Below are 16,238 nucleotides of genomic sequence, written 5' to 3' on the forward strand. Positions count from 1 at the left end.
GGTTAAGAGCGGGGCAGGGGGAGTTCCAACTCCCCCATACCCATTCATCTCTTTTCCCCACTCTGTCTCTCTCTCTCTCTCCTGCCCAAGAACGGCGCCGGAGGACCTCGTCGGATCTCCGTCTCCGGCCGCTCTCCTCGCATTCTGACCGGTGGAATTGTTCCCCACTTCGCGCTCTTGCCATGGACCTCGGTATCTCCCCTAGTCCCTCTCTTTTTGTTCCGTTCTTGTGCTTCTAGGTCTTGGGGAGATGCATGTGTATTTCGTGTGATTTTCAGCTAAATCTTTGCAAGAGGAGATTGTAGGAGAGTGCTAGTGCGGTAGATATGCTATTTGGTGTGATACAACAGTGTAGTTTTGATCAACGGTAGTACCAATCTATTTTTCCGGATTTTCTAGATCTGGAGATGCGGTTCTTGAGGGATTTAAACCCGTGCGGTACTACCGCTCCTCCTGGAGCCGTACTACCGCTCGCTCGCCCGAGAACCATCCTCGTGCGGTACTACCGCTTCGGCGGAGCGGTACTACCGCCCGAGGCGCGGAAGTAAAAAATTACTTCCGCTCCACACGCGGGTACTACTATGCCACCCCGGCGCAGTACTACCGCGGCTCGAGCGGCTGTAATTTTTTACATCCGTGGTCTAGTCCGGTACTACCGTACAATTGACAATTACGCTGTTTTGTCCTTCCAAATCTCATGTCTGCTTGTTTCATTTGGTTTTGGCCCTCGTCTTTGCAATAATCCTTCTCGGTTTTCTCGTGTTTGTGTTGTGTGTCATAGGTGGTGGCTTCGGTTCCAATGTCCGGCGCTCGAATCCCAGCCGTGACACGAGCTCGAAGCGCCTGCACAACCAAGAGGCTCCAGAGGGCTCCAGTGCCCCCCAACACAGAACCAAGTCCACAACTACCAAGACCAAGGAGCCAACTCTTGGCATGGATGAGATACCTCAAGCGGAGTTTCTTGTGCGAAGGAAGCTCAACCCTTACGTCAATCCTCAGGAGGTCACAAGGGGCAATGACTTGTTTTGGACCAAGCAATAGAATCTTATCTTCTTGGATGTGATCAAGGGCAAGCAGAACATCTACGTGGATGTGCACTGGATTGACATGGTTCATATGAGGAAGGAAAGCAACCGGGCATACTTTGGTGAGACCCTGGATCTGATAGAGCAGTTTGGCATTGAGGATTTGCTCACGTTCCACATGGACTTTGACCCAGAGATTGTGGCTCGGTTTTTTGCGACGGTTCACTTCCATACGGATGAGGAGCGGACCATGACATGGATGACCAATGGGAAGAGGATGTCTGCCAAGTGGAAGGAGTTCATGGCGATGCTCCACGTTCGTGATGAGGGGCTCAATGCGCCCGTTGGTGTTTGCCCACATGGCAACCCCGAGTCGGCCAACAAGAACAAGCTTCAGCCCCACCTTGTTGAGAAGAAGCTAGCCAATAATAAGAAGACTTCGGTACTGAATCCATTCCTTGACATCATGCACCGAATCTTCCGCAACACACTTTTTCCTCGCATAGGCGACAAGGATAAGGTGCATGCCTATCTAGTGGACATGATGCTCATCTGTGAGGAGGCACGTCTCCATCAAACGCAACCACTTGATGTCTCACATATCATGTGGTGTGAGCTGCAGTTTGCGGTGTTCAACCGTAAGGTACCCATTTATGGACCGTACATGTATCTCTTGATCTCGAAGACTTGGGAGCGGCTCTTTCCCAATGAAGAGTTTGTTGCTCCCAACTGGATTCGCCATGAGCCTATCAAGCTACGCATCAAGAGCAAGTGGGCTAACACCACTACCCAGGCTGAGGCAGAGGCTGCTAGGATGGATGTGGATGAGGATGAGTTTGAGGAGGAAGCGGCTGAGGACAGTTCTGAGGGATACACTCCTCCCTCCACTGAGCCCACTTGGGCTAAGAAGCTCAAGGCCAAGATGAAGGCTCTGTTCTGCATGCAGGCCAAGGGTCAGTATCGGACTCATGTGAACGCCAAGATGGCTCGTCATCACGACAAGGACATTATGAGGCAGGTTGGCCTTGAGGTCCAGGATGGCTCTGAGGAGAGGATCACAGATGAGGAGCAGTGGACCAGACAGCACTGCCGGTGGAGCGAGTCAGAGGAGGAGACTGGTATTCCATCTACATCCCGTTCTGCTGAGGAGTCTGAGGAGGAGGAGCGTGACTGGTGATGCTGTGGAGTTCTGCCACCACCTGTGTCGTAGGTGCCCTCTCTGCCTTTTTGGTGTCTCGATGCCAAAGGGGGAGAAAGTGTAGGATTTGCGAGTCTTGTGTCGAGTGTTTTGCTTTGCTTTCGTTCTGTTGAACCTCTATTTGCTTTGGCTTGTTGGTTTGTGTTCGTGTGAGTCCAAGAGACTATCATATGGTGTAAGACATATGTCCTCAGCTTATCTTATTGTCTTATCCTATTGTCTAGTATGTTTATTAGATTATGAGCTTATTATGTCATGTGCCCTTTACTTCATGCTCATTTATATACCTTGTCTCCATGCTTAGTGTCATTCTTTTTGTTGCAAGGATTGCCCTGTTTATAAAATATAGGGGGGTGTTGATCCTAGTATGTGTGCCGTGCAGTCCAAAGCATTTCTATAGAGTGCACACATCTAGGGGGAGCCTGTCTATATTTTATAGATGTTGGGTTTGCTTATGTTTCATTTTATATCCCTATGTGCAAATCCCGTATTGTCATCAATCCACCAAAAAGGGGGAGATTGTAAGGGCATATTTCTCCCTAAGTGGTTTTGGCGATTGATGACAATGCATTTGCGGACTAATCGTGTGCATTGAGCATTTCAGATATCTCATGTCTAGGCACAAGACGATTCGGTGCCCCTCGGAGCCTATCGAAGACGGCGTTTCTCTATGTTTCTTTTCGGTGGATTTGAGTCGTAGGAAAGCCATACTATTAAGAGGGGGTCCGCTTTAGAAAGGTTAGGGTGGAATCAACACGTACACATCTGTTCTTTTGCACCACCTTTCCTTGCTTCATTGGAGCACCGGTTGTTCCCCTTGTCGTTGCGAAGATGAAGGCCTTCTAGTGATGCTGGTCTGTGGCGTGCGGTAGTACTGCTCAAGGGAGCAGTAGTACCGCCCGTGGTAGCGGTAGTACCGCTCCTAGCACGCGGTAGTACCGTGGCCTCTGGCCCAGAACGGTAGCGTGAGTGGAAGTAGGGCCGGAAGTAATTTTTTACTTCCGCACCCTACGCGGTAGTACCGCTCCCTGTGAGCTGTAGTATCGTGCCAGATTTTTGCACTGACCGAAGTTCAGCGAGAGTAGCCACGGATGTAATTTTATTAGTTTGTGCCTTCCCAGCCCAGAATGAGCCCTGCCTAGCAGTAGTACCGTAAGGGCGCGCGGTAGTACCGCTCCGGCGGTTCTACCGCTCGTTGCCTTGTGCAACAGGGCCTCGCCTGGCTCCTGCCGCGCTAGCGGTAGTACCGCATGCCTCTGCGGTAGTACAGTGGGTATGTGCGGTAGTACCTCATGTCGCAGGATGAGTAGGTGGGTAACGGTTGGATCTTTCCTCCCACTATAAAAGGGGGTCTTCTTCCCCAAGTTGACTACCTCTTCCCTTCCCAAGCTTCATTGTTGCTCAAAGCTCCATTTTCGCCCGATCTCTCTCCCTAGCCAATCAAACTTGTTGATTTTCTAGGGATTGGTTGAGAAGGCCCCGATCTACACTTCCACCAAGAGAAATTTGATTCCCCCCACTAATCCCTTGCGGATCTTATTACTCTTGGGTGTTTCAGCACCCTAGACGGTTGACCGCGGAGCCATACTCCATTGTGGTGAAGCTTCGTGGTGTCGTCGGGAGCCTCCAATTAAGTTGTGGGGATTGCCCCAACCTTGTTTGTAAAGGTTCGGCCGTCGCCTTCAAGGGCATCAATAGTGGAATCACGACATCTCGCATTGTGTGAGGGCGTGAGGAGAATACGGTGGCCCTAGTGGCTTCTTGGGGAGCATTATGCCTCCACGCCGCTCCAACGGAGACGTACTTCCTCTCAAAGGGAAGGAACTTCAGTAACACATCCTCGTCTCCACTGGCTCCACTATTGGTTATCTCTTACCTTTACGTGTGCAAGCTTATATTGTGTTGTATCCCTTGCTTGCTTGTGTGCTTGTTGTTGTTGCATCATATAGGTTGCTCACCTAGTTGCATATCTAGACAACCTACTTTGATGCAAAGTTTAAATTGCTAAAGAAAAGCTAACAATTGTTAGTTGCCTATTCAAACCCCCCCCCCCCCTAGTCAACTATATCGATCCTTTCACCGGCGTTGACGTTGTCGCCCATGTCATCGAGGATAAGATTGCCGAGATCAGGGAAGAAGTCGTCACTGCCAGCAGTCGCGCGAGTGCGCTTCCCGAAAACCTGATCGCCCCTCTCCCGTACAGGATCACGAGAGGCGGGGTTCCGGAGGCCCGCTGTCCCTTCTCGCGGTGCACGCCGAAAGGAGGGATGGAGAAGACTTGTTTGGCGGCGCAATGATCTAGAACGGTAGCGCAAAGCCATACGATACGGTGGCGGCTAGGGTCAAAAACGGTTCAGTAATTAACGCGTCCGTTAATTATTAATTAACGACTCATTAATTTTTCCCGAGCAGCAAAAATATAGACAACGTGCATAGCTCTGTCCTCGGCTCGGCTCAATCCCGCAACCCGCGGCGCGGCGTGGCGAGGCGAGCGAGGAGGAGCGCACGTGTAGGTCTCCTCTTCTCATGTTCATACAAGTGTTAGAAGAGCTCACCTTATAAAGAGGTGCAAGTCTCACTCAACTTCCATGCTGGGACCAAACTTTAGTCTCACTCACTCCACTCACACGTGTGCATGAATGAGCCAAGAGAATTTCAGAATTTTAATTGGGCTTTGAGACAAAGGCCTACTAGCAAAATTCCAACAAAATAATCTAGCAAATATAAGTAAATCAAGTAGTCGAAACACGTCAATATAGTTTCAAAGATCTCATCGCGAGGAAGCCAACAATGAAAGTGGAACGTCAATCGGGTCAACGTTTTAAGAGATAAATAGTTTTGAAAATTTGATTTTAGAAAAATCTGTCATGCTTGTTTTTTTTTTACATTGTTTGTCATGCCGTTGCGAGGAGGGAAGCGCCGGCCCTTAGTGCGGCCCTTCGATAAATTAACGCAAACAATTTTCCATCACAAGAAAAGAAAAGCGCACCAGCATGGCAGCATTGGCCACTGTCATCGCCACCTCATCAGGAAACAGACGATAAGATGCACGCTACTGCTGCCGCCATTACATGCATCCAAACTTTAGACAAAATACTTTTAAAAGTTAAATTTTAAGCAAAATACATCATCTTTCTGAGGCCGAAAGAATAAAGCGTGACGATTCATTCACCTCCAAGCACATCGCCGCAGCACCGAACCACGGCTACGGTGCTGCTTGAAGATGTGACGCGGGCAGGGTACGGGCACACCATTGCGACGTCTGGACAATTGAAGCATAATTGCATAGCACCGGAACGAGACTTTTGCAGAGGACCATCAAGAAAAGCCATCGTTCCTCTCAGACTCATAAGAGCCCCTGAAGAAAAATAAAGATAATCTTGATGAATAATACAAACTCTCAATAATACTATAGATCATTAGTACAGTAACTAAATTGTTTACTCTGAGGTGAAAGTTTGAGGGAGAATTGGTTAAGGCTCCACCCGGTATCATGTTAGATTACGATAACCTTGCTTGATTGAGCTGCTTGTATCAAGGGTTTGGCGTCTTTTCTTGATCAAGCAGCAAAGATGTATTATTGTTTTCTAAAACATACCAAATGGTTGGATAACAGGGTTTATTGTACTTTTTAGCTCAGATCACCAACCAGAGTAACACTTTCTACTTATTTTCCACAGTAGCTTCAAGCACAGCAGAGCCAACTGAAACCCATTTGTTTAAGCTGAAGGGGTGCAGAGGCCATCAACTTCTATTTCCATCAGTATAAGTGCAACTCAAATATTCCCTCCATAAAGAAATATAAGAGCGTTTCGATCACCACTTATCTAAACGCTCTTATATTTCTTTACGGAGGGAGTACATACAGAAATGGACTCTTAGTCTCGGAAGGAAATTGTCTAACCCTATGAACAGAGTGTATAATAAATTAATAACCGTAATCAGATTGAGCAAATCTTAGTAATAGTATGTGCTAGCGTGAATAAATAGAAGAACTGCCACCCTAGAATACACGGGTTTTCTTCCCATATCCTGGTGGGGGTGTGTTGGGCTCTTAGCTATGCAGGAATGATGTGGTTTTTGACAAAAAGAGGATTTCTTCCCCTACGCAGGTTATACACTCATGTACGCATTGGCTCCATACGCAGTCTTTTATTCAGCAGACGGAGCACAGGGAGCTTTTTGGTAGCATGCACCCAACTGGAGCGAGTAGCAAGTTAACCCGCATGGATGGTGGTTTAGTCTATGGATGGGTCCTCCAGCACCTTTGTGTACAATGCTAAGTGCTAATAAAAGGGCTTAGGAAAATAGTTGTTTTTTAAGCACTTGCGCTTATTTGCAGAGCGCAGGTGCTTATTTAGGAACCTCTGCTCCAGAAATAAGCACCGGCACTTAAGGAAAAATTGGTTTGTTTTTCTAAGTACTTGTCCAAGCACCTAGCATTGTACATGGTCTTATAGTGTGCCTTCTTTTTGTCGAACTATATCAGTTATACTTTTTGTCTGTCAGTTTTCAAGTCCTTATACAGTACCCAAAAGTTAATAAGGGCGGTCTATTTTTTTTCTAATCTAACAGGTGAGATTAATTCATAGTGAGACAAACTTTTGGGGAAACCTATCAACGCTCGCGTCGCTCCCGCGGGGGGGCGGCTAGCCACCGCCCTCCTTTGTCCGCCGACGAGCAAAGCCCACTCGGCAGACGGCGGCGGCGGAGCCACCTCGTCGCGCTGCTTCGGCCCCGAACAGGGCAGCGCTTCAGGCGGCGGTTGCGTCTCGACGGCGCGGGTAAGCCGGGGCAGCGGCGGCGCTGCTCGTCCCCTCCCACGGTTGGGGGCATGTGGGGCGGTGCTGAGGCCGGCGTCATCGATCTGGCGCCCGGCCCCAGATCTGGCAGTGGAGGCGCACTGATGTGCATGTTGGGGTGCCTGGGGTCGCCTCCCTCGGCCGGGGGAGTTGTGGTGGTGGCGGCGAGCTGCAGCTTTGGATGGCGCCGCGGTGGGTGTGCCATGGTGGTGACTACTGTGGTGCGATTGCAACCCTTCCAGTTGCACGGTTGGCATGCTTGAGCAACTTCGATGGTTCTTCGATCTGGGTTGGAAGAAATCCCTGCTTCGAATGAGGTTGACAACGGCGACCCCCGCGGGCGTCGTTCCTTTCCTGAAGGCGTTGTTTTGGTCCAGATCGGGCTCCCTTCCTCGAGCTCGGGGGAAACCCTTGGTCCGGCCTCCGGATCAGGCGGCGGCGGCGTCATGGCATCGCTCCCTTCTTTAAGGCGTGTCTTGTTGCGCAAGGAGTCTCAACGGTGTGGCTTGAGTCATGGTCAGCTGATGCTCTGGGCGTGGGCCTCCTATGCGCAATGTACGACATCGTCGGCGCTATCTCGACGGCACCTTCCCTAAGTCTGCCCAGGCCCTGCCGCTCACTTGCCGACTTCCTCTTGGCACAATGGGTGGCGGTATGTTGGTTTGTGTTGGCCTTGGGTCTTGGTCTTGTTGTAGAGGTCTCGGCGTTGGTTGTGACGTGGCTTGGTTGCTCTGAAGGCTCGCCTCATCGCCATCGGCATGAGGTTGGACTAGGGAAGCATGTATCATAGTAGGCAAGATGGGTGGGTGTGGTGGGTGTGGCGGCTAATTGTCGTGATTTGCGTTGTGATGGTTGAAAGGCCTTGTATCCGGCTTCTTTGCCGCTCCTTCAATGCGATGATACGCATGCTTGTGCGTATTCGAGGGGAAAAAAAGATTAATTCATAGCCAGTATTGCGGAGTGCAAACTTCCAATGATAGGGAGTACCTTGATGTAAGGGGCAAAAATGTAATTGTACATTGACGCTCAGTCTCTTTCCAGTTCGGTGGATTTTATTTTAACTCTGATCGATATTGGATGATACATGTAAGTCCTTTCCACCGGTCCTAATTTCATTTTAAAATCAACTTATCCATCTAGTGATTAAATGTGGTCACTTTACTAAGAGTAAAATGCATCATAAGTCCTAAAACTATTGGAGGTGTGTCAATTTAGTCCTATACTTCGAAACTGTAGTTTTAGGTCCTAAAACTATTGGAGGTGTGCCAATTTAGTCCTATAACTTTGAAACTGCAGTTTTGGGTCCCATAACTATGTAAGTTTGTTATCTCAGGTCCTAAGCTTGCATGTCCAGCATTGACTCGCCACCGTGTCACTTGGAGATGCTTGAATTGTTGCCACGTTGACCCAATGGACCCACCAGGTTAACTTCCGCGCCGTCCCGCAGCAGTGACTATTTCCCACCTGTGGCCATGCTCGTGCCCAAACAACAACATGCACGACCAGCTCTACAGCAAGGGTATCAGGGCAAGGGCAAGGGTATCAGGGCAAGGGCAATGTCATGAGAGAGAGAGGGGGGGTTGGGATGGCATCCTCCATCCCAATTGGCTCGCTGTCTCTCCGGCGTCCGCGCCCAGGGAGAGGGATGTTGTTCTCCATGCCGACTGGCTCGGGGTCTCCCCGGCGGCCGCGCCAAAACCTCTTAGCAAGGTTGCCTTGTGGCTCATGGGCACGCAGGTGGAGGGCGTGCAGGTTGCAACACACTGCGACGTTGAAGCGTATGGACCACTTTTGGGGAAGTAAACACATATAAAGTGCTCTTTTGAAAAAAAAAATGCACCATAGATGCTGGCCATGCAAGCTTAGGACCTGAGATGAACAAACTTGCATAGTTTTGGGACCCAAAACTGTAGTTTCGAAGTTATAGGACTAAACTGACACCACCTCCAATAGTTTTGGGACCAAAAACTGCAGTTTCGAAGTTATAGGACTAAACTGGCACACCTCCAATAGTTTTAGGACCCAAAGCTGCAGTTTCGAAGTTATAGGACTAAACTGACACATCACCAATAGTTTTAGGACTTATGTTGCATTTTATTCCTTTACTAAATATTTCTGAAGATGACATCAAACAATCTGTGGCAGATAGGCAGGGCACTATTGCCTTTCCCATAGTCATCGTGGAGGTCAGACTGGAGAGCCTTGCCGCGGGCCGCCGGGCTCGTACCACAGCCAATTTAGAGGTTTGTGGAGAAGAAAGCGGCTGAGGTTCTCCGTGAATTAAGACCTGCAGGACATTGATGTAACCCACCCAGCAAACTGAAAACTGTGGCAGCAGGCACAAATGCGCAGTCAAGGAGGAGGCTGGTGGAGTTTGTCGCATAACAAAAGGCATGATGGAGATGATTGGAGAGGGACGGCAGGGCAAGTGCATGGGGCAGATGGGACAGTTTAAATCAGTACAACAAGATTAGAATTAAAAAAAGATAACTGAGTCCTTAAAATTCCCTGACAGCGGCAACTGTTGCAAATATAAAATCAGTACAACAAGATTAGGATAGCCCTGTTTCCTTAATGCAGCAACTGAGTAATTAAAATTCCCTGTAAACGTGATGCAGTTGAAAAAATGAAGTGGTCATGCACTTCGAAGAAACGCGCACTCAACGAAGAACACAACAGAAGAATGTGTACTCCAATCCAAGGAATGCATAGAAGTTTTCCTTTTGAAACAACACTAGAGCATATATAATCTAGAGTCTAGACAATATGTTTCAAATGAAAAAGATAGCAGCAATTCACGCTTCAAACTTCATTCATAATATTTGCAACATAAACAGCCATTGAGTGAGCATAGCCTTGTACTGTACCTTTGCTTGCCGAGACATTATGCATAACTTCCAGGAGTTATCTGCTAAGTTAGCTGACTTCCATATTTCACGACTAGGAAGTATCTTGGCATCACGCTCTAGTAGCTAGCTGCTCAACACAACAGGGGAATCTTCTTTCACTATCTTGCAGTCAACTAATTCCTGAAGCAGCCTTTCTGCTTCTTCAATCCTGCCTGAATTGGCGACTCTTCTGACTATAGATAGATAAAATGAGTTACTGGTGTTTTTAGTTTCTGATACCATTACTCGCAGTATATCAGCAGCAGCTTCTGCTTTGCTATCTCTGCACAATGCCTGGATCACCATGACAAAAGTAGTTACTTTAACCTGAAAACCAAGAGCAAGCGTCCGATTCAAGAGCAGTAGGGCCTCTTCAGCCATGTTTTTCCTACAGAAGCACATAACAAGTGAACCATAAGTAATGTCATCGGGACTGATCCCATCACTAGCCATCTCATCAAACAGATCCATAGCTTTGTTCACCTCACCCTTGTTTGCTAAAGCATCTATCAGGGTGTTGTATGTAATACGAACCAACTGCCATCCATTTTCTCTGATGCAATGGGCTATCAAAAGAGCTTCTTCCACCATACCCTCTTTACATATGGCATTTAGGAGTGTGTTGTACGTCACTATATCAGGAAAACATTTATCACTAACCATCATCTCCAACACACCAATAGCCTGATCGAGATGTCCATACTTACAGAAGTAGTTGATAAAGATATTGTAGGCAGTAACATCAGGCTCACAATTTGCATGGTTCATATGTGCAAGTAAATCACAAACTTCAGCCCACCTTTTTGTATTGCAGAGAGAATGGAGTAAGATGCAATAGGTTGTACTATTTGGTTCAAGGCCTTCAGCAATAAGACGAGTTAAGATGGTCTTTGCGTCCTTCAGCCTGCCTGCTTTACATGATGCACTGATAAGAGCATTGTAGGTGACAACATCTGGTTGACATCCCTCCAGAGCAAGTTCATTCAAGACTTCCATGGCACGCTTAGGACCACAGTTTTTGCATACAAGATCAACAAGCAAGGTGCTCGTCATAACATATGGTGGCCAACCTATTCTTAATTGCTCTTTCCAAAAGGTGATTGCCCGGCCATACATACGCTGGTTGCACATGCACCTAATCAAAGTGTTAAAAGTGATGCCGTTCGGAGAGATACCGCCATACCTCATGTCCTCCAGTACGTTCATCGCCAAATCCAGCTGCCTTGTGCAGCAAAGTTGCGCAATCAGCATGTTACAGGTGATGGTATCTGGAATCCCACCTGAGAGCGCCATAACCTCAAGGACATCCCTGGCTTTATTTGCCTTACCAGTTTTAACAAGGCCACGGATTAATCTAATACAACTCTTAGCATCCGGAATTTGGCCATGTAGCACCATCTCATCAATCACACAGCAAGCTTGAATGAGCTTCCCATTGTTGCAGTACCGGCGAAGGTTGCCAGCATAAAACACCCCTTTATCTTTTGGCAAATCAACCCCCTCGTTTGAGTTCTGACCCAAGTGTTTCCACGGCTTAGCTTGCAGGGACAAAATGGCCCTCTCGATGTCCCCGGCTGCTCTGCCATTTCCAGAGGCTGCACGATCCACCGAACCATCCCGCATTCTTCGTTCTGGCCGCATTACTACCACATTACCCGCATTCTTCCGCTTGGCGAAATCGTCCCCTGACCCAGGCCGCTGGTAAGGCCTCATCACCACTAAATCGTCAACATTTCTCTGTTCAGTTCTAGGGGGACAATCTAAATGCACCGCATGTGCTCTGAAATGGGAAGGGCGCATCATCGAGATGGTGATAACGATAATTGGGGCGGATCCACTTGGCCACAAACCACACCGGTGGCAGCCTGCGCCCCCCGAATGCACCATTCTACTGAACCGCCATGGCAATACGATTTGCCCCTGCGCGCGCCACCGTCCCTGCACAGATTGGGAAGGGGAAATTTGAATCAGCGAAAAGGGAAGAGGCCTTCGTGACAGCGAAAATTAGCAAATGGCCGAGCAGACGGGGTTTAGGGTTCTTGCTCAGAGGTCTCCGCCACTAGAGACCATTTCAAAAGAACAAGCTGCGCACAGCAAAGGTCCGTAGTACAGAGTCGGGATTGTATTGTACCGGTGGTAAGGGTCACACTGCAGCTGGAGCTGGAGTACGAAGCCTGAACTGGTGCCGGGAATGGAGAACGGACGGGGCGAGGAACTCCGCCTCGACGAGTCGAGGTCCCGAGCGGAAGAGCTGAGCGGCGGCGGAGGCTCGGCCGGATTCGTCTCTCGCCTTCGTGTGGCGAGCAAAGCGGTGAGGTATGGGGAGCTGCGAGACTGTGCGAGCGGCAGCAGGAGAGAAGTGGTGCACGCCGCCGATGGTGGGATGGGAGGAAGGAAGGAGGCGTCCCCCTATTTGACGGGCCAAGGCCGACAGCTCCGTTATGGGCTGCCCACAGCGCAGCCCAGAAACCTTACATCTTACTAGTAGAATGCCCGTGCCACGGGCTCTTAAAATAATTTACAAGAGTTACATATTAATTTCCACACGTACAAACAATATAAACAAACATAATTATTTAATAACTGAAGTTCATTTTTGCAATGTAAATTGATAACATAAAGAAAATTAACGACATGTCCATGTAACAAACTGAGCGATGTTCCAACTAAACATCTATTACAAAACTATTAACATCTAGATGATGCGCTTAAGAAATTCTTTCACAATATCAGAAAATTTTCCTTTAGCTTCATTCCCACGATGTTTTAGCAAGTATAGTAAAAACTGCTTCCTCAATTCATACCCATCCTGCACAAATAATACATGTAGTTAGTATGAAAATTTTACGCCGAAGGGCTTAAAACATGTAATGGACAATACTCACCGCGCAAATCGGCTTGACCAATTCGTTACCGTTCCACCAGAGCATAAAATGAAAAACAAAATAGCCAGACACATTCCTGCAAAATTTTAAATTAATAATATAAATAAATATAGTGATAACAAAAGTAAATGTTTTTGTTATTAATTCATTACCCGTCTATACTCGTTGGAACACCGAACGGAAATAAACGTTGCCATTTAGATATATCATAATTCCAACCAGGCAGCTTTATTTCGAGTGCTTCTTTGAAATCCCTTGCAAAACTTTTTAATTTCAGTGCATGCCTCAATTTTTTCCTCTAACGATTGTGATGTTTGAATAGGGTCCATAATATATAGATGATGTGCCTCTTTGTCGACGACATACAAGATGTATCGGCCGATGGATGCATAGGGAAGATAAATCTAAAAGTGAAGCTATTAGAAACAACAATAAACCATGATAACAATGGACAAAATACTTTACTTACCTTGTTGCACGATGAGATGTCGCTGTCCATCCCAGGCCAGCTATCAAATAATGTTGCCAACGTCTGGATAGTTTCCTTCTCGCAAAACTTCTGACCTCGTGTTGACTCTAGCATCATGGACTAAGCAAAAAAAGAAATATTGTTTCAACATGTTGATACTAATGACACATAGAATGAAGAGTTACGATAACTTACACAAAATCGTAGATCCATGTAGTGTACAGGAGGGTCTGTGAACAATACTCCCTCATCACATGCCAGCATACGCACGGCGGTGTTGAAGCAATCATTGTCCATGGGCTGCTCCATGTTAAGTATGCACTGAAGTTTCTTAAGACTTAAGCCCATTGGATCGGGTGTCGAGCTCCGAACCCATACCTCCCTATAAATTGGATGGTAAGAAGAACAATAATATACATCCGCACATTAAATATTGATACATGATACTTACTCCAAACACCCGGCATCATTGATCGACATGATGTAGTTGCAAAGGCCGGCAAGTAATTCACGTTGGTCCGTGGGTATGATAGTGATTGGGGCAGGACGTTTGTCTTTGAGTACGTCAGATGGATTCTCCAGGATCTCGAGATCAGAATCAGCTAAAGTTTCTTCATCGTCAGGTTGATGGTATATGGGACCTCCTTTTAGCTTATTCAGCTCTGAATCGAGCAAAATGACAGCTAATTTTTGTCGAAAATGTTTTATATCCTCCTACAAAATATATATAAAAACAATTTATAAAATATTTTGAGATGAAATAACGAGATAATGTATAAAAATGAAATACCTGGGTGAACTCGTCTGACAGTCCATGTGATGTCTAGTATTCCATATAATTTAGCATAAACAACCCACATGATACGCTATAATATTATAAAATAATGCTTTAGAATATCACACAGATGAATCAAATAAACAAACCATTCTAACAAGTGCTTACCCATCGGTTTGTATTGCCTCATGAAACTGCTCTACAACCGTCCATTTTGTAACATTGAGATCGGGCCACTATGACCTCTGATAAACTCCGGACTATGCTCTACAAGTTTCAGACGCTTCTCGAGTCCTAGTAACTATTTTATACATGAGAAATATTAGGGATGAAGGCAAACAAAGCATATGTTAAGAATGAGTAAAAAAATAGATAGTTACCGTAGTAGCAAGGTCATTGCGTTTGACCCGAGAACCAAGTGAGTCCAATACTTGAATCTCACGTTTTTTGGCATTGGCGACTGCTAGACACCAATGGTAGCCCGGCATGTTAATCGGAATGAATAACTGGTGTAAATATCATACAAGTCACGGTCGCAATTAGATATAAATATTAATAAATCATTATACATATGAATTAAATAAAAACAATCCATAATTATATGCATGAATAACGAGACAAAAACTAACCATATCTTGTTGTAGATAAGTATTAACATGATGCACAATGCGGTGATATTTTGATGGGTCTATGTCTTTTTCCCCATCTTCTTTTATCTGGCCAGATACAAACATGCTAATAATGTGTACCTTTTCACCCGCCCTATCTTGTAGATGGTCGTGAGCAAGCATGCAATATATGTAAGCATTTATCACCTGTAATCAACATTTAGATTATATTTATATTTCATGATATTATATATTTTTCATATTATTAATTACAAGGTTTATGCAATTGGTCTTACACCGTCATGTAAGAACATATCATCTTTCATAAGACATTCCAAATTGTCGGTTGATAACAAGGCATCTCCAATGTCCACGAACTGGGTATTCTTGGGGGCAGACTTGATTGATTCAATGACTGTAATATCTTTAGGGGTACAAACATAGTCTGTCGAATTCATAAAAAATGAGCCCACTTAGAAATCCAAATGAGCAAAGTTAGTTGAATACAGAAGGCAATATCACAAAAAAAAGATTGATAATAATATTAAAAAAATACCTTGTGGGATAATATGTAAATTAGCATCCTTTTTTGGTTTGTTATGAGATATAACCTCTTCGACATTATTATGTTATGAATTTTCGTCCCCTTTCAGCGACATTGCATGTGAACCCTCAATGGATTCTTTCCGTGCATCTCCAAAGTCCATATCCATGTCTCCTATATTCTGAAAACCCAAAAATATAAAAATAGACCTTTCATATTATCATCTATAATATACATAGAGAGGAAGGTTAGCTATATGCACCTCTTCTCGTGGTGTTTCAGTGCGGTCTGTCATCGTTACATCAGTGCGTATGTTGGAACCCATCACTTTATAGCTATGCTGAAATATAAATAGTATTTTTTGCTGCATCATATAATGTGAAACTAACACAACTATTTTCTCTGTGATAAAAAATGCTTTTGATTATAATGCTGAAGGCAGGGGCGACTGGGCCGGCCCATTTGGAGGTAACGAGCTCCAGCCGCGTAGAAAAATGGCCCGAAACTAACCACATGTCTTAAAGAAACCTCGTGATAGGCTTGTGGAGCGACCTATTAAGTATCAAACTTATTTTGAAAAAATTCAAAAAATACACACTAAACATTTTGTAATATACGTTGAACATTTTCTTGACATACAATGAACTTTTTTCATTATAGAATGAACTTTTTTTAACATACATGATTTTTTTTAAACATACAAATATATCCTCTGAACAAATTTTGAATACCCATTGAACATTATGTAATATAAGTTGAACAATTTTGTAATACACATTGAACATTTGTGTAATATACATTTAACAAATTTCAAAACACTGTGATTATATATTCATTGAACAATTTCTAATAAATGTTTAACAGTTTTGTAATGGATGATGAACTTTTGTAAAAAACCATGAACATTTCCTTAATATACCGATGAACACTTGTGTAACATGCAATGAACTTTGTATATTATAATAAAAAGGAAACGATATAAATAAAGAATAAAAAAGTATAGGAAAAGAAATATAAACAGAAACAAAAAAAGATAAGAAAGAG

The 16,238-nt window shown here is 45.4% G+C and overlaps 1 protein-coding gene across 2 annotated transcripts; it reads right to left on the reverse strand.

Annotated features, from left to right (window-relative positions):
- Positions 1-5,170: 5,170 nt before the first annotated feature.
- Positions 5,171-12,382, reverse strand: LOC109758574 (uncharacterized). 2 transcript variants are annotated; one of them, XR_005771230.3, is made up of 3 exons: positions 12,045-12,348; positions 9,893-11,851; positions 5,171-5,581 (listed from the first exon to the last, which is right to left on the reverse strand). XR_005771230.3 is itself a non-coding variant. In XM_040402063.3 (2 exons), exon 2 carries the CDS (start codon positions 11,798-11,800, stop codon positions 9,998-10,000), a length of 1,803 nt encoding a protein of 600 aa, XP_040257997.1. In that variant the 5' UTR covers positions 11,801-11,851; positions 12,045-12,382; the 3' UTR covers positions 9,712-9,997. The 2 variants fall into 2 exon arrangements, 1 of the variants encoding a protein (XP_040257997.1); XM_040402063.3 differs by lacking the exon at positions 5,171-5,581 and having other exon boundaries at positions 9,712-11,851; positions 12,045-12,382.
- Between the last annotated feature and the right edge of the window lie 3,856 nt (positions 12,383-16,238).

Source organism: Aegilops tauschii, chromosome 1 (genome assembly GCF_002575655.3).
Source record: "Aegilops tauschii subsp. strangulata cultivar AL8/78 chromosome 1, Aet v6.0, whole genome shotgun sequence".
NCBI lineage: Eukaryota > Viridiplantae > Streptophyta > Magnoliopsida > Poales > Poaceae > Aegilops > Aegilops tauschii.